This window comes from Zootoca vivipara, chromosome 16, assembly GCF_965207765.1.
Source record: "Zootoca vivipara chromosome 16, rZooViv2.hap1.1, whole genome shotgun sequence".
Classification (NCBI taxonomy): domain Eukaryota; kingdom Metazoa; phylum Chordata; class Lepidosauria; order Squamata; family Lacertidae; genus Zootoca; species Zootoca vivipara.
The window spans coordinates 7,775,149-7,794,448 of NC_142599.1; the positions used below are offsets into that span (position 1 = coordinate 7,775,149).

A 19,300-nucleotide genomic window follows, 5' to 3' on the forward strand; every position below is an offset into this window, starting at 1 on the left:
CAAAGGCAGCCCCACGTGGAGCGCACTGCAGTAGTCCAAGCAAGTTGTTGTTGGGCCCCAACTCTGTCAGCCCCAGCCACACGGACAGTGGCCAGGAATGAGAGAGCTGTAGTCCAAAATTTTCTGGAGCACATCATGTTGCCTACACCTCTGCTCTGTCACGGGAAAATTATTTGCCTACCGTGCCAACCGTAAATAGCTACGCAGCTCTGCGTCTCCTTCATCATCCACCTCATTCAAAGACTGAAATGCTGAGAGCTGTTGACACCAACGACTCTTCACATTTATCACTTGATAATTCCTGCATCGAGTAGACTAGCCGCAGCTCAATGGATGGGTCTTCCTTATAATTCTTTCTCCACCTCCCACAAACAATGACGCCAAGGAAATATGGTTCACACATGCACCCAATCATCTGGTGCCGTGCGGCATCTAGCAGGGTTTTGTAGACATGAATGAGGCATCAGAGATTAAAAGCTGGCTATGGCGCTTCCATGATTGCCTCCATCAAGCTTTTCCTGCAGAGACCATCATTGTATGTTCATTCAGCCACAATTCAATCACAACTCACGAGCAGTGGGAAACAGAGCAATGTCCATGCATGTGTGAATCAGGAAGGATGAGTTTTCCTATTTTAACAGGAAGCTCCCTTCTCCACCATTTATCATGAAACCTCCTTTCTCTGCTCTTCTCTTCTCTGGCATGGTGCTCCTGTGCTTCACCCTTGCTTCTTAAGGTGGATCGTATATATTTTTTTCCTCTCGCTTGCTACTCAGTCTGTATTTAGCTTTCTATATTATCGATCACAGCCTTAACACTTCCTTTCTGTGGCCACTTGATGCAGTTAGTAAAACACTGAGATTAATAGCTTTGATTTTATTTAAAAAAACAGCAGCAGCAGCAAATAACATCATGAGGCTGCTCTAAGGACCTGCCCCTCTTTCTGCCAGATGCAGTCAGAATCCACACCTGGAAAGAAAAAGATTTCCAACCACACCTTAGGAGTGAGTGTTCTGAACTGGGCCTCATGCAATCAAGAAGGCTGCTGGATTTTATTTTTCACAGGGAGGCATGTGGATAGCCAGTGCCAGCCTCAAGGCATTTTCCTGCCCCAAGCCCGAATGGTCCCCCACTTCCTCTGCTATGGTCTTTCAAAAGTCTTGCTGCACCATTCAGACATCAATCCTTGTCTTCAACTACTCCCTGCCGCCTTCAATGCTGCTGCCTGAAAGAGGCTGCTTCACCCTTCTACATGGCAGAGACAGCCCCGTGGGGTGGGAGTGGGGATCACTCTGCATTCAGTTACTGATGCCCAAATCCAGGGAACACGCACATCAGCAAGCAGACAGTACCAAGCACTACTTTGCTGCTCCCAACCTACTGTTGAGATGGAGGATGTGTGCATATGGTGGGGTTAAAGCTAGATGTTTTTAATGAGGGGGCACCCAGTGCTCAAATTAGACAGGGAAAGGTAGAGGGGTCCCCTCACATAAACCACAAGTCCCACTTCCTCCCAATTTCAGCCAAATCATGCCCACTCTAAACACTGCAATAAGTTAGGAACCCAGGCCCAACCTGGATGCAACCAGCAAAAACCTCCATAAAGAAGGGTGCTGGTTAAATCCAGTTTAGGAAATAATGTTAATAAAATATCACACACACACACACACACCAAGCGCTTGGCGGTGGGTTGCGTCTAAGTCATTCTCAGAACAGACCCATTGAAAATCGAAGGACTGAACTAACTGAGTGGGTCTACTTGAAGTATGGCTTAGTCGGATCCGTGCAAGTCATTGACAGGATGCTGGAGTGCAGGAGCAGCCCATTTGCTTCTTATTGAACCATCTGGTAGCAAACATGCCATCACGTTGTTATTTTTTTGCATCTTTGTAAGTAAAAAGAACGAAACCCAGCAACTTGGAAATGCACTTTTTATAAATACCAGTGGAAAACAAACATTTAGAGAAACAGTGTAATGTTAAGGAGGGGGTCATTCTCTTGCAGCAATGCTCAAACAACTGAGAGAGGCAGGCAGAGAGTTCCCTGCCCTTAATTCTTGTGTTCTTGTTGTTTTTAAGAAGGATACAAGGGAACATGATTTGGCTACAGTTGGGAGAAGTCAGAGGTTGTGAAATTCACAAAGGTTTTCCTTCGAATTTCCTATCCCATTAAAGGTAAAGGGACCGTTAGGTCCAGTCTCGGACAATTCTGGGGCTGTGGCGCTCATCTTGCTTTACTGGCCAAGAGCTGGCGTACAGCTTCCGGGTCATGTGGCCAGCATGACTAAGCCGCTTCTGGTGAACCGGAGCAGCACACGGAAACGCCATTTACCTTCCCGCCAGAGCGGTACCTATTTATCTACTTGCACTTTAACATGCTTTCGAACTGCTGGGTGGGCAGGAGCAGGGACCGACAACAGGAGCTCACCCCATCGCGGGGATTCGAACAACCAACCTTCTGATCAGCAAGCCCTAGGCTCTGTGGTCTAACCCACAGCACCACCCGCATCCCTTTCCTACCCTATTATTATTCTAATTATTATTATTATTCATCCCAGCCATGATGAACACCATGACAAGGTCAGGGAATGTTGACTATATGCATTCATGTGAAGGCATTAAGAAGGGCCATCAGATAGGTATCACACAGAGGATTTTGTCAGTCACCCAGTCAAAACACACAATCTCCATTTCAACAAGTCCAGTATACCTGAAGGAGCATCTCCACCCCCATCATTCTGCCCGGACACTGAGGTCCAGCGCCGAGGGCCTTCTGGTGGTTCCCTTGCTACGAGAAGCCAAGTTACAGGGAACCAGGTAGAGGGCCTTCTCGGTAGTGGCACCCACCCTGTGGAATGCCCTCCCACCAGAGGTCAAGGAGAACAACAATTACCAGGCCTTTAGAAGGCATCTTAAGGCAGCCCTGTTTAGGGAAGCTTTTAATGTTTGATGGATTTCTGTATTTTTATATTTTGTTGGAAGCCGCCCAGAGTGGCTGGGGAAACCCGACCAGATGGGCGGGGTATAAATAATAAATTATTATTATTATAGGCAATGTATACACAACGCTAAGTTTATGTTGCCAATGTGTGCACCTCCTCTGACATCACTTAAAGATGGTGCACTTTGCCTCATTTGGAGTGAACTATATCAACCCCTGTTTAAATGGCACCCATGCTACACATCATTTGAACTCCCTTGTCAAGTCCTTACTCGCTCCTCATTTTAGTTTGCTACACTTGCTTGGTCTGTCCCCTCCTACGGTATCCCTCTTCCCTACATTCTCACCCACAGTACCAAAATTAAGACGGTAGGCTCCTTGGGGCAGAGAGCTGTGCTTTTTAAAAGAAAAAAAAAAGAATGTTGATCGCTATGGTTGATCTCCCACTGACACTTACCTGGGAGTAAGTCCCACTGAATACACAGGGACTGACTTTGGAATAAACACACATAGAATTGCACTGCAAACCACCATACATTGTTGCTGCTATTATTGGGGGGGGGGATCTGTGCTTTTTTAAAAAAAAAAATATTGCTCTTTGAAATAGCATGTGCTAAATTATTATTAATATGTCTGGCGTTGCACTAGGCAGAAACAGGAGTCCCTGCCAACAGTTTGCTATCTAGAAAATAAGGCACAGCAGGGAAAGGGTTGCAACAGAGATGTGTACTGATGACACTATGTACACGTAATGAATAAATATACTGTATGCAATTGCTGGTGTTAATGCACATTTGCAATTCAACTTGCTACACACCACACACACACACACACACACAAGTAGGCAGGCATGCCATTCAAACAGAAAGCCACAAGGCTTCCATAAGGGAAAGAGACACCCTGGCCATTTAAACCTGGGATGTGAAGAGTTCCAAACCACAGCCCACTCAGAACAAGTGCTCTTACACACACACACACACACACACACACACACACACACCGGATGTGCAAAGCCAAGGCCAATTTCATTAACAATATCTCAGTGGCAATAATGACAGTGCCCGCTTTGCAAGACACACTGGTGTTGATTAGGGAAGCAATCGGATACCACCGTGCAGCTGAACTGTGTTAATGGAAGAAGAGGAGGAGGAAAGGTAGATGGCAAAGTGGAAGGGGGGGGGGGAGAGAAGAGATACATGGACACAGTAGCTGGCATGGTTACTAACTTTGCCCCACACAGAAGCCACAGAGGCACAGCAAAGCATCATCAGCCACCAGCAGACCCCCGTCTGCCTTTTCTTAAGAGAGAAGGCCAAGATCCTGCCTGGCAGGCGAGAAAGGGTTAAGCCTACCCCCAAACCCAACATCAAATAGATTGCCCGGGGGGGGGGATGGGGGAATGGCTGGGAATGAAGGACAGGATAGAATAATCTAGCAAAAGGGCTTAATCCCTTTTATATATATATTTGTGCACACAAGATGAGAGGTGAACTCTCCTATCTGTTCAAGCGAAACCTTTCCCTCTTCTCTCTTCTCTCCCCCCCCCCACTCTAGGGAGGACCTGAAGGACATCCAAGCCCCCCACCCCCGCGCGCATCACATTCCAGCATAATAATAAAGTTTGCTTGCTTGCAGGGAGAGCTTCCTGCACCAACGCTGCTAATATCAAGAGAGGGCCGGGGATGTGTTTTACTCTAAGCCAGTTAAGCAGCCGAAGCTATTTTTAGGAAAGAGAAGGAAAAGTTGGGGGGGGGGAGAGAGAAGAAGAAGAGGAGGAGGAGGAGAAAGCAGCGGCGGTAGCAAAGCCATCTCGTTCCTTACCTTAGAATTTAGCACTCCTCATAGTAAGCCGGAACAGATGCTTGCCACCGGGTACCAGACAGCAATGTGAACAACAGTTAAAAAAAAAACCAGCACGAAAATATTAAGTAAATAAAAAGGAGACCGCAGTCTGGGCTAGGAGGACTAGCGGCTGGTCCTGAGAAGAGGAGGAGGAGGAGGAGGTGGTGGTGGTGGTGAAGGAGGAGGAGGAGGAGGAGGCAGCACCAATGCGCACATTAACTCCGCTTGCGGTCCAGGCTCAAAATGATTCTGTGGCTGTCTGCAGAGAGGCAGGCGATGGAGAGAGCATCATCAGCCATGCAGCAGCTGCCAGAGCCTATGAAACAGCAGTGCTTTGGCGCGCGCATACCGCACACAGAAAAGAGGGACACACGCTCTCGCTCTCTCTTTTACACACACACACACACACACGCACACGCACACACACTTATGCACGCACACGCGCGCGCAAAGATGGCTTTCGCTTCCTTTGCCAGTTTCTCTTTCACCTAAGCATTTGCCCCCCGCAACCCGCCACAGCAAGCGGGCGCTGATGGAAACTGACCGGAGGTTGAAGGCAAGGCCCCGAGGGCCTGGCTCCAATGCAGGAGGGTGGAGGAGGGGAAGGAAGGAAGGAGGGAGGGAGAGAGAGAGAGGCAGCTGTGGATCTTATTTTACCTCCGCGCAAAGGCTATGGCAGGACAGCCTCAGCAGGTCAGCCAAGGCCTGCAAGCGAGTCTGGCCAATGAACTGCGAATTGTTAGCTGCAATATTTTCACTCTCTCTGTGTATATAAATGTAAGCACACACATATATTCCTTTCAAAGCCTCCCTCCTCCGATGCCCAGTGGAAGCGTCTGAGACTCAAAACACAGAAGGGTATTAAAGGCAGATTAGCTGTTGGAACCAACCATTCTGTTTCTCCCCCCACTTTTTTTTTTAACAGAAGACAACTGCAGCCAACACACAACTTCAGCCCTTCGCTGTGTGATCTGGCAGCTGCCTAGCAACTGGAAGAAGAGCAGCGGAAATAAATATACTGTATACATGCACAGGAATATACCTGGATCCTCAGTCCTTGGACACCTGTCTTCTTCCTCCCTCATTTGAGCAGATGCTTTTTTTTTAATAAGTCGCTAATGTATGTTATAAGGACTTTTCCATTTAATAAAAAAACATCCCCTTTCAAAAGGCATTTGCCATATCTCTCTCTCTCTCTCTCTCTCTCTCTCTCTCTCTCTCTCTCTCTCTCTGTGTGTGTGTGTGTGTGTGTGTGTGTGTGTGTGTGTGTGTATGTATGTATGTATGTATGTATGTATGTATGTATGTACCGGTATATAGAGAGAAAAATAAACCCCTGAATTTAAGAAATGGATGTATGGAAACACTTTCAATTTAAATAATAAATGGAAACACTTTCAATTTAAATAATAAAATGCATCTAATGAGGCACTAAGTTAAAGTTACTTAGCGGTACATTTCCTCCTCTGCAGCAATGTTTTCCTGCCAGCAGGATGTTGTTGTTGTTGCTGCTGCTGCTGTGCAAGAGAATGCATAAGCAGGTTGCAGGTAACTTGGTTGCACAATAGGTTACACAATCTGTTGCTCAACAAGCCTCCTTTAGCACAACTGTTGCATGGGGTCCCTCTGCTGCGCAATGTCAGAACCCGCTCCTCTGGTGGCGGAAGCGCCCTTGCACCGCAGAACAGAGAAAGCTGGCTGCATGGAAACGCTTCTTAGATTTCTTACCCACCCTTTTGCCAACAGTTCCTGGGATGATATACCCTTGACTGAAGAATGGTACACTCCTTCTATCTGGGATGGTCATTCTTTTCCACTGAGCGCGCAGCACATGGAGCAGTAAGGGAGGAAGGGGACAGGGCCAGCTCGCCCATTGGCTCTAGTGGCGCGGGGCGCCTGGGCGCCGGGGCACTGAGGGGCGCTGAAGGGTACCCCAGCAAGTGGGGGAGCTGCGTGGCGGCCTCTCTTTTCCCTCCTCCTACACGCCGCGCCGCTCAGGGTTCAGGGGAGAGCAGGGAGGTAAGCGAGCGGAGCAGGGGCACTAGGACCCTGTTCCACTCTGCAACACCAGGGTCATCCCTCACCACGGCGCTGCATTTCATTGGTAGAGGCGATGCCACATGGCAGCAGCTCTACCAATGAAAACACAGCGCCAGGGTCATCCCTGTTGGCGGGAAGGCTCTCCCCGCTGGCTCCATGGCGCTCCGCTGCCGGCGGGAGGGCTCCGGCCCCAGAAAAGGGGAGCTCGCCGTCGGGGAGTGGCTGCCCATGGGGGGCTTCTGCGAGGAGTGCAGAGACATGGCAGCCTCCCTCACACCCGCTCTGCTCACTTCCCTCAGCCCTCCACCACCACGTCGGGGTGGTTTTTGCCCAGCTCCTTGCCCCCTTGGCCCCAAGAAACCGCCACCCCGGGCCGCTGCGGAGAGGCTGCCGAGCACTCCCAAGCCCCGTCTTCCATGCCCGCTGAATGGCCGGCGCACCACAATGCACCATATGTTGTGGCGGTCATTGCTTCAACACTGGTGATCTTTGCTTCTTCCAGTACACTGATATTAGTTCGCCTGTCTTCCCAAGTGAAGTGTAAAAAATTTCGGAGACACCGTTGATGGAATCTTTCGAGGAGTTGGAGATGGTGTTTATAAGTGGTCCATGTTTCACAAGCATATAGTAAGGTTGGTAGTACAATAGCTTTGTAAACAAGCATTTTGGTTTCCCTGAGAATGTCCCAGTCCTCAAACACTATGCACTTCAATCGGGAGAAAGCCGCACACGCAGAGTTCAGGCGATGCTGGATTTCAGCATCAATGTTGGCCCTTGTGGAAAGGTAACTGCCTAGGTAGGAGAAGTGATCAACATTTTCCAACGTTACACCACTGAGTTGGATTTGTGGCGCTGCAGAGAGGTTATTTTGTACTTGTTGGTGCAGCACTTTGGTTTTTTGGATGTTGAGTGATAGGCCAAGTTTTTCGTAAGCTTCTGCAAATATATTTAGGATGGTTTGGAGGTCATCCTCTGAGCATGCACACACTACGTTGTCATCAGCATACTGAAGCGCTAGGACGGAAGTTATGGTAACCTTACTTTTTGCTTTCAGCCTGCTCAGATTGAAGAGCTTTCCATCTGTTCAATATATGATTTCTACTCCAGTTTCCTGTCGACAAAGTGTAGGATCATCGCAATGAAAATAATGAATAGAGTTGGGGTAATAACACAACCCTGTTCAACACCTGGTCCCACTGTGAATGGTTCACTTTGAGAGCCATTATTATCTGCAATTGTTGCTGTCATATTATCATGGAGGAGCCGAATGATGCTTACAAATTTATCTGGGCAGTCAATTTTCAGAAGGACAGTCCACAGGGTATTACGATTTACAGTGTCGAAAGCCTTAGTCAGGTCAATAAATGCCATATACAGGGGTTGGTTTTGCTCTCTGCATTTTTCTTGAAGCTGTTGAGCGGTGAAAATCATGTCCACTGTCCCCCTAGAAGGCCGAAAACCATTTTGGGATTCAGGAAGGGTCACCTTGGATATTGTTACCAGATGGTTTGCTAAGATCCTTGCAAGAATTTTGCCGGCCGCAGCTAATAGAGAGATGCCTTGATCGTTTCCACAATCAGTTCTGTCACCTTTTTACAGAGATTGATCATTTTGGCATCCCTAAAGTCTGCTGGGATTTCTTCTCTTTCCCAGATTTTCTTTCCCAACATCAGTTCGTTGGACTGGTCATGTTGTGCGCATGGCCTGATGATCGTCTTCCAAAGCAGCTACTCTATTCCAAACTTTAAAATGGGAAGCGTAATGCTGGTGGTCAACAAAGGAGGTTTAAAGACTGTCTCAAGGCAAATCTTAAAAAATGTAGTATAAACACTGACAACTGGGAAACACTGGCCTGCGAGTGCTCCAGTTGGAGAACAGCCTTTACCAAAGGTGCCATGGGCTTTGAAGAAACTCAATCTTAGGACGCAAGGGAGAAACGTGCTAAGAGGAAGGCACGCTTGGCAAATCCACACCATGATCAACTCCCGCCCGGAAACCAATGTCCCCACTGTGGAAGGACGTGTGGATTCAGAATTGGCCTCCACAGTCACTTATGGACCCATTGTTAAAACCGTGTTTATGGAAGACAATCTTACTCAGCTACGAGTGATCACCAAAGAAGTCTTTGGGGGTGAAGTCAAGCTGCTGGAAGGTTGCAGCACCTGCTGTGACTGTAGAGACAAATGCAGGAGAGAGATGTTTTGTTGCAGCTGGGACAGAGGAAGGTGTCTGGTTGTGCTGATGCAGAAGAAGTGTGTACCATTTTAGGGGGTGATTTTTGCAAATTTCTTCAGTGAGGGGTCTTGAAAAATATGTTTTTGGGTGTGAGGAATTAAAATCTGCTACAGTGGTACCTTGGTTCTCGAACTTAATCCGTTCCGGGAGTCCGTTCGACTCCGGAAACAGTTCAACAACAACAACAACAACAACAACAACAACAACAACAACAACAACAACAACATATTATTTATACCCCACCCATCTGGCTGGGTTTTCCCTGCCACTCTGAGCAGAATATCAAAAATAGAATCAAACATTTAAAACTTCCCTAAACAGGGCTGCCTTCAGATGTCTTCTAAAAGTCAGATAACCAAGGCACAGGTTCCGATTGGCTGCAGGAGCTTCCTGTACTCAGCTGGAAGCCACGGAAGCTGCGTCGGACGTTTGGCTTCTGAAAAATGTTCACAAACACACACTCACGGGTTTGCAGCGTTCGGGAGCCAATTTGTTTGGGAGCCAAGCCGTTTGAGAACCAAGGTACCACTGTGCTATGTTTGTGACTGGACCACACTGAGCTTGGTAAATCCAAGATTGATGAAGAAGCACATCAACAGGCGCGTAGCAAGGGAGGGGCAGCAGCACCAACCTGGACGGGCTGTGCATGTGCGGACATGTGCAGTCCGTCCTGGCTCATCCTAGCACGCGTCGTGCATCATGACGTCACAACGCATGCATCAGGACGCATACGCGCTGCGGAGCGACGCCCCGTCCCCAGGGGGTGCCACCCTGGGCAGCCAAGCGGCACTATTCGCCACTGCACATCAACAGCTTTCAGAAAACCAAATAATTTTAATTTTACTTTCTGAAAATGTGAGGTAATGCTGTAATATATAATATACAATATATTATATTTATTTCAACATGTTAGCAAAGGACAATTGTAAGCGGAGCAAAATAAATGAATAAATGGCTGGCATAATTAGAACCAACAAGAGGCAGAGCCAACTAATCCTGACTTTGCCCTCCTCCATTCTGACTTCTACAAAGGCAGCACGAAGGAGGAGGAGGAGGCTGACAGCCAGCATCGTCCCCTAGACTGGTTGTAAGCAAGATGGTAGGCAGGCGGGGGCTGGCTGAGGGCATCGTTCCCTTAGTAGAGCAGCACCCCACATGTCTTAATGAAGTGCTTCTCAAGCTCTCTGATGTGGGGGGGGCATTTTCCCCCTGCCCAAATTTGCCAGGGACTGGTACCATATTTGGTATCTGAAGTGCCCCACCCAACCTGGACTGTGGTAGAGTCACCTGCATACAAACCAACTCTATGGGACAAAGTATGTGGAGATGGAGCTGAACCCCCTCCCCCAATCTTGAGGTGCCGGACCCCACCAGGCCTCCCCGCAGGTCCTCCCTGCAGAGGCAGAGAGCCCCATCTGGCCTTCCCGCTGTGGCAGGGGCCCCCGCTGGCCTCCCTACTGTGGCAGAGGGCCTCATCAGGACTTGCAGCCTCCTCCTGACGCGTGTGACGTCGCACGCATTCGACAAGCCCCTCCAATGCCGTGTGGAACTCAACACCACAGGTCACTGGGGACTAACAGCTGAATGTTTAGGTACCAGCATCTGTCTGCTAGCACCTCTTTGAGTAGCCCTGTGCTAATGGACTACCATACATTGTTTGTTGGTCTGTCTGCCCTGGAATACATGCTGTGTGCCTTCTGGATCATGTTTCTGCCTATGGCCTGTATGGACTGGCAACTATTCCCTTACCCCACCCCAGGTTCTGGAAGCCAAGAGACTGAATGCTGCTAAGACCTGACCCATCCCAGTTCTGAACACAAACTGAAGATGAATCCAGCCTTGTCGAAGTTTCTAAGTTGTTTGCATTTTATACCCAGAGCAATAGTACCTTGCCTGATGGCAAAATGTATGCAGGTGCCCCGGTGGAGAGAAAAGACAGCTGCCTCTGGAGCCACAGGAGTTCCATCTGAGACTTCTTCATCAGCTCCTCCACGTCACTCGGCTTTTGACCCGTCAGTCCTTCCTGTAAAACCGAACAGTTCCCCTTCAATAGTTGTCTTGGTTCAGCTTTTGCTAAATATTTATGTTGCTGTGTTTACTTTGCACTTAATGGGGCGGAACAATGTAATGATGACATAATTTATGTAATTCATTATATAAATGTACATAATTACTTATTTAAGACCTGTAATTTTGTCACAGTGGACACCAAGGTGAAACACAGTTTTGGGCAGAGGCCGAACTGCAGCAAAACAGAGACAGCACTGCAGAGTGGAACTGGAAACTACTTCTAGACCTACTTCTATTACTACTTGGGCCCCACCTCCCACCTTTTCCCAGGTTTCAGCTCTAGGGAAAGGAATCGAACCTCACCCAGCTCATTAGACTCCAGAGCTTTTATAACAAAAGCATCAGCAACCCTCCCCCTTGGTTCACTGCAGTCCCAAACAGAAGTGTGGGTTTCATATTTACCCTCAAGCACCCAAGCTTATTCCTGAGCTCCTCACACTCAGCTTGAAGCAGGCGAATCTCTAGATCATCCTTAAAGCCAGAACAAGACTGGTCAGCAATGTTCTGCATCTTTGGGCCCTGCTTGTGGACCAGGTCCATTTTCTTCTTTGGCCGAGTTTTTTTAGCCTCTGATCTTGGTGGCTGCTTGAATGAGGAGGAAGTGGTGGAAGAGGGTGGACTACCAGCCTGCTAAAATAGAAGACAGCAGGGAATAGAGTTAAGACTATCACCATTATTGAATCAATTTCATTGAAGAGTTTTACCTTGTCCTACATTTCCGGGGGAGGATTATGGTTGGTCCCTGCCAGTCCAAGTCAGGGAAAGAGGTGTCTGGGCATGGCCACACGCCTCTTCCCCAGCTCGGGCACTCGGGCTGTCCTCTATTGCTCTTCAAGATATGGCAACCCTAATTGGGGCAAGTACTCTCCAGTTGGTGAGACAACCCCAGCAGAGATTTAAAATCACAAAGGATGCAGCAATTTTCACTAATATAGTCATTTTCAATGCATTTCCCCCCCCCAAGCGTTGATTGGTTGAAGAAGTGCATCCCATAATGTGGATGAGTGCAATTTTCAAAAGATGGCTGGGTTTTGGTTCCCACATTGTTTCAGAAAGTGCTAATTTGATAGATTCACTTTAAGATGGGAACCAAATCGAACTTCTCTCCCATCCCTGGTATGAGAGGAAAAAGAATTTGCTCTGTTGGGTGAGTATATAAAGAGAGAGTAAATGTGTGCATATTGATTAGGTCATTTTAAAAGCATTCAATTTTTAATTTCCATTTCCATTTTATTCTGTGTCTCTTTTTCATTTAGCTGATGTTTTTACATATTAATAATGTTATCAGACAGTATTTCATCAGCCTATAATTTTTCTATATATTCTCTGTGTGTGTACACACGCGCACGCACGCACGCACACACACACACAAATAAATAAATAAATAAATAAATAAATACACATACATAAAGCCCACTGCCACTACGCGGGAGACAGTTTGAAGAAAAGGAAAAACAAAGTGGCCTAGTCCCATAGCTTGACCAATTGCAGTTAGGAGAGGCTAGGACAGGTGTAGGGCAACCTCGGCCCTCCAGATGTTTTGGGACTACAACTCCCATCATCCCTGACCACTGGTCCTGTTAGCTAGGGATGTTGGGAGTTGTAGGCCAATGCCTGGGCTAGGAGATAGGTGGAGTCATAGATCTAAAAAAAGTGTAGACTCACATGCTGACCAGCTTCTGTTTTTACCTTGTTCATTTTTGGCTTTTCAGAAGTATGTAGAGGCAAGAATCGTGCAGGGGGGGAGCCCCAGCATGCAACGGTGCCTACCTGAGAGGTGCCGGAACTGCACTCCAGCACGCTATGGCTGAAAAAACGCACTAGTTGTATCAAATGTTGCACTACGTTCAGCTCTCTTAATGGCACATTTGTTACACTGGCAAAAATGCTTTGCGCCAACAGGACCTTGCTGAGCAAGAGAATGCATAAGCAGGTACCTGGGAACTTTATTATCTGCTGCACAATGAAGTTCTGCTAGCCAACTGCCAGGATTCCTCTATTGCATGGCAGCATTAAAACTCAACAGTCCCTTAGTGCAACAGAACTTGCGCTAGCAGACAGAGAACTTTGGACACAGCCCAATTACAGTGGTACCTTGGTTCTCAAACTTAATCCGTTCCAAAACCAAAGCGTTCCAAACCAAGGCACGCTTTCCCATAGAAAGTAATGCAAAATGGATCAGTCCATTCCAGGCTTTTAAAAACAACTGCTGAAACAGCAATTTAACATGAATTTTACTATCTAATGAGACCATTGATCCATAAAATGAAAGCAATAAACAATGTAATGCAGTCACACAATCAATCAGTCAGTAGCTGAACTGGGTTCCACACAGTCACAAAAACAAAACAAAAAAGCCGCAAAAACAAAAACGCAAAATAGCAAAAGCAGACAGTCCTCAGCGTAACACGCAAAACGGAAGTGTGGCACTCAAATCAGAAGCGTAAAACTCAAATCAGAAGGGTAACCCTCAAAACGGAAGCATGGCACTCAAAACGGAAGTGTGGCATTCAAATTGGAAGCGCAGCACTCAAAAGGGATCACGTTCGGCTTCTGAAAAATGTTCCCAAACCGGAACACTTACTTCCGGGTTTGCAGTGTTTAGGTTCCAAGTTGTTTGAGTACCAAGGCGTTTGAGAACCAAGGTACCACTGTACTATAAATAGAAATGAAATACCTCTAAACCTCCCAAACCGGAACACTTACTTCCGGGTTTGCAGTGTTTAGGTTCCAAGTTGTTTGAGTACCAAGGCGTTTGAGAACCAAGGTACCACTGTACTATAAATAGAAATGAAATACCTCTAAACATAGGGGGGGGAGTCTGTGGGCAGGTGACTTGCGTGACAGGTGCTCCCTGTTGATAGGTACCTTCAAGGCCCCTGCTGCTCTCGTTTCTTAGAGCTCCTCATCTTTAAGCCAGACTCAGACCGGGAAGCTCTTCAAATAGAGGATCTCTTAAAATAGAGGACTGTCCTCTGTAAAGTAGGACACATGGCCACCCTTGCCAGAAGAAGATATTATTCAAAAATGTACGAAAGCAGGGCTGTTATGAGGTAAACTGAGTCAAACACCACCACAGGTGACTGATTTTGGGTGTCATGAAGTTGTTAAGCTCTTTAACAGACTAGTTGAGTTTTTACTCCCAGGGTGGGGGAAGAGGCACATATGGGCTTCTTTGCTTCAGATGCCCAAACAACAGCAACACCTGAGTAGCCTTGAATACTCTAGTGTGCACCTTGGCTTGGTGAGGTCTCCTTTTCTGCTGTACCTCAGGGAGCAAAATGTCTGGCGCAGGCTGCACCAGAAGAGGATTGTCACTTTTCTGACTGAAAGTCTTTAAGCTTTGGTCAGAATTTCAAGGGCAGAAACCCTTGTATCCGCTGCTAAGGCTGCTTTATATGGAACAGGGGGGCCATTGCTCCTTCTGCCGTCCTCACCCACCAGTCAAAACAAATAAGGCTACAGCTCAGCACCTCTCCAAAAACCCCTCAGGGAGACGCCCCTTCACAGATAGCAGCCGCCCTCTGCTGTTGAGTTCTGTTCCACACAGCCGGCAGACTCATCCTAGCGTTGTTTTTTTAAAAAGAGAGAGAGAGAAAGAGAAGGAGTGAGGGAAAACTATTTCCAAAGCTAGGGTCAAAGAAGGCCAAGTCAAAATCTCAGGAAGAAATTCTGACGCGGCTAAAATGATCAGCTGGATATGTAAAGGCATTTAATGTGCCCAATTTTCAAGGCCTATACTGGCCTGAAACTGAGGGACTGACAGAGAACATCTTCTTGCAGACACGCTCAGGGTGTGTCCTCTCAGGTCGTAAATAAGTATGAGAGCTACCGAGACTTCCTTTATCAGTATTAGGTATCAACAATTACTATTTTCAGCATCAGAGCTTGAGTCTAATAGGACTTGATGTTGGTGGCAAACATCACGTGTTTCTTTTCACATCTTTGTTCTTTGGGGAGGCCTTAATTTATAGTCCTCTATTGAAGGGAGATGAGCACCGCAACCCCAGAGTCGGTCACGACTGGACCTAATGGTCAGGGGTCCCTTTACCTTTATTGAAGGGATATCAAAGGACATCCTTCTACCCTTTGTTTCAAGCATGGGTTCAAAAAGAGGGATTCTAGCTGAACCTTTTTCTCTCATCAAAGGAGGTGATCTTCAAGTTGTTTTCTCTGTTTCAGTGCTCCACAGACCAGGACCATGGCAGTCAATGTAGATCAGAGTTTCCCAACCTTGGGGGTCTACTGTTTTCAGACTGCAATTCCCATCATCCCTGACCACTGGGCTTACTAGCTAGGGATGATGGGAGTTGTAGTCCAAAAACAGCAGAGGACCCAAGGTTGAGAAACACTGATGTAGATGACTAAGCTTGTGCATTTTGCAGGCCACCGCTTTTTAAAAGGGGGGAGGAGAGATTTTTAAGTTGTGTGTGTGTCCACGAGGCGAGGAGGCGAGCACATTGGAATCCATCTTGTTCCCAGTCTAACCATAGTTTCATATGTATAGCTCATTATTATCTACACAAGGAGTCACCAGTGTGGCAACCACACAAGTTTTTGAAATACAGCTCCCATCTCTCCTGATCATTTGACCAGGTTGGCTGGGACTGATGGGAGTTGGAGTCCTAACAATACAGGGAAGCTGCCCTTGCTTCCGTCCAAAACATGACAGAGGCTCTTACTTATGAGATATTCATTCTGACTAAGAAATCTCTCTCTCTCTCTCTCTCTCTCTCTCTCTCTCTCTCTCTCTCTCTCTCTCTCTCTCTCTCTCTCTCTCTCGTGTGTGTATACACACACTATCAATATCTCACACACCTACCCCTTTGACTTACAAAAACAGCCACAAAAACTAGTTGCGAAATGGCTCTAGGGATTTCAGAGGGCAGTGTCATTGGATTCCAGTCAATAAGTTGCATTTGCCTTCCATCCTGGAAAGATGGAAGGCACTTTCCGCAAAGCTACATGTATTTCTGCATCATACCGCTCATGGCATCAATCATGTCACTAACCCATCTGTGATTTGGTTTTAATAAGCAGCAGCTGCTGGAGAAAGTGAGATCAAGCAGGTAGGGACTGTGGTTATGGACCAGGGGGGACGGGACATTTAACTCTTTGCCCCTTCACAATCTCATTCCGGGGAGTAGAGCTTCCTCCTGGGGCAAACAGCACTGGGACTGTGTTCCGAATCAGAACCATTATGGGGACAAAGGGTTAAAGCCCCTCTTCCTTCAGTGCCATATGTCTCAGGCAAATTCGCTCCAATTGATTTTATCTTATTTATATCATGGCAGGTCTAGTGACATGACTGACTTCATGTTGAGTCTGAAGACTCACAGCACCTGTATCATCTTTCTTCACCTAGATTAAACCTGTGGTTCCTTCCTGACCTTCACCTCTTACTTTTAATCAGTGGTGTATAACAAACGGTATGCCTTCCTTTCACAAATGCTCACCAAAAACATGAAAAAGCAGAAGATAAATATGCCAAGTTCGCTCACATCTGGCACTCTCCATTAAAAGCCTGAATTTTTGAAACTAGAAAACAGGTTTCCCTTTGAAATGTCCATGACTACACCACTTGGACACTGGGATATTAACTGGCCCTTATGAACAGGCTGTGATGCTGACCTCAAAATAAGTAATTCAACGGTAACTCCTTCAGCAAATGCAATTTTCATTCTCTCGAAACAGTTCATTTTGCTGTGAATGAACAGTGTCAGGAAAATTGAATCAAACTGTGGTGCTTTACCCACTGGTAGTTTGGCCAATGAATATTTAACAGGAGAGGTTCCTATTAAGCATTAACATGTCAAGTGAATCTGCAGAACAAAAGAGGGAACAAGTTGCCATATGCTTGGATTTTCTCATTGATTATATGTGTGTTTGTATATGCCTGCACTCATAATGGGTACCTTAAGAGGGGGAAAAGAAAACCTTCTACTTGAAGAACATCTCAACAGTGGTTCCTGAATTACCTGGTTCGTGAGCTATTTTCAAATTTGAACTTTCAAGCCAGAGCTCCACACTGTTTATCTCCAAGAAACCATTGTCAGCACGGTAGCAGGAAGCTGAGTAAGGGTTGCACTTTGACCTTCATCCAGTCAGCAGGTAGAGAAATACTCCTGAAATTCTCATCCAAATTTCTCTCCAGATTTTGGCGTTCCAAATTGGTGGATCTTGTTACCGAGGTGAAATCAGCAAATTAGAAATCCACCATTGTTTGGAGCTGGGCCACAAGCCCCCACTACCCCAGCCAGCATGGGCAATGGTCGGGGTTTATGGTAAGGTTACCAGATTTTTTCCAATGAATCCAGGGACACTTTTCAACTTTAATGGATTTTGCCAGGGGACTGATTGGTACATCTGGTGACTGTCCCCGGGAAACGGGGACGTCTGGTAACCTTAGTTTATGGGAGTTGTAGTCCAAGAACACAGTTTATGCTTCCCTCCCTTAACTTTACAAGGATGCTTAGCAAAGTGTACTATCTAGATGTGTGGTTACCAAGGAGATGGAAAAGAGACAATATGCTGGCATCTGGTTTGTCTGTGTGTCTTTAAGTGGATGTGGACTGGAATGCATATGTCTGTCATAGCCTTGAGCTCAGAAGAGAAGGAGGCAGCCAGGTACTGCAACGTCTTATACGCAGGGCTGCCTCTGAAGATGGTTTAGAAACTTCAGCTGGTGCAGAATTCAGTGGCCAGGTTGGGGCAAGACACCAATCCTGGCCCAGCTGCACTGGCTGCTGGACCCAACTCAAAGTGCTGGTTTTTACCTATGAAGCCTTAAACAGCTCAGGAGCACAATATCTCAAGGACCACCTCTGTCCATGTGAACCTACCCAGACCCTGAAATCATCATCTGAGGCCCTTCTTCATGTGCCTCCTCCATGAGAGGTCTTGAGGGTGGCAACACAAGAACGGGCCTTCTCTGCAGTGGCTTCCCGTTTGTGGAATGATCTCCCCTTCATCTGGGCCTGTGGCATTGGCAGGAGAACTGCATCACAAAATTCAGAGAAGTGTGAAGTTTTAAGGATAGCTGTGTTTTGGTTCAGATACTCTTTTGGGAAGTGCAATTCAGGTAGGCGTCCCTTTAAATCCAAACTGAACCAAAGTACTCCCCCATTCCTATTTCTGAGCCCAGTCTTGGGCCAAACTGGCCATTGCCATGCTCCCTGATGATGTCAGGAAGAGCATGGTTATCCCTCCTCCAACTACCACTGACTGGTGAGCATCACAAGTCTCTCCTTCCCTCCCATCCACATCCCTCCCTTCCTCGTTGTTTCGTGGTGCTTAATTTCCAATCTGAGCACTGGGTTTGGAGGTAGGAAAGAAACCATCCATTTCACTGCATCCAGAAGTAGGGTAGGGGATGCATCCAGTGCTCGTCCTACTAAGAGCATTAATGAACTCAAGTCAAGTAATGTCCATTAATTTAAATGGGTCTACTCTGAGTAGGACTCGCATTAGAGGCAACTCCAAAACTCCTTTTTGAGGGGTTGCAGTGAGGAGGTTAGGAAAGCTTTCTGGCACTGCAACAGAACTATCTCGATATCAGGCAAGTCCCTGGTTCATTGTCACGAGTTACTTCCAGTGGGAAGAATCCTGAATTTCCCCTGGAATACAAGACATTCTGTACCGTCCACAACACCTTGCTTTTCTTCTTAAGATTCACAGAGCTTCTTGTTTTCTCCGCAGTTCCAACTTCACTTTTAAAGGCTTGGTCCTCTGGCAGCAAAGTTTCTTTTATTCCTCTGTCCTGTGTTTTAGGCTGTGGAACATAATTTCCTGTCAAGGAAACCGCAAACAGGACCCTTCTCAAGAACATTTGCCTCTTTAAACCCCTTCAGAATTTTAGCATTTGGTTTACGTTCACAAGCATAAGGTCCTTCAAGTTTATACAGGTCACACAATCCACATTTTCTGGCAGTGGAATTTGGACTACTTCAGCTGGACTGGTGTACACTGGATTCGATTTGTGCTCCATCTACACACCATATGCATTTAAAACAGTTTCATACCACTTTAGACATTTGTGGCTTCCTCTGAAAGAATCCTGTGAACTGTTGTTTGTCAAAGGTGCTGAAAGTTGGTTAGGAGGTGGCTGAAAGGCACTGTTCCTGGCAACCCCAAGATCACTGATGCGTACCCTCCAACATTCCTCATAACAACA

The 19,300-nt window shown here is 46.8% G+C and overlaps 1 protein-coding gene across 14 annotated transcripts in view; it reads right to left on the reverse strand.

The window, feature by feature from the left end:
• RIMBP2 (RIMS binding protein 2) overlaps positions 1 to 19,300 on the reverse strand; it is a 286,403-nt gene that overhangs the window by 263,998 nt on the left and 3,105 nt on the right. For 13 of the 14 annotated variants that reach the window (XM_088659580.1, XM_035097548.3, XM_088659571.1 and 10 more), the window contains exons 2-3: positions 11,530 to 11,757; positions 10,946 to 11,080 (exon numbers count right to left, since the gene is read on the reverse strand). In XM_088659580.1, coding sequence (XP_088515706.1) covers positions 10,946 to 11,080; positions 11,530 to 11,757 — 363 coding nt within the window. Of the gene's footprint in view, positions 1 to 4,761; positions 5,044 to 10,945; positions 11,081 to 11,529; positions 11,758 to 19,300 lie in introns of those variants that run through there. The other variant, XM_088659582.1, reaches the window with a different exon arrangement.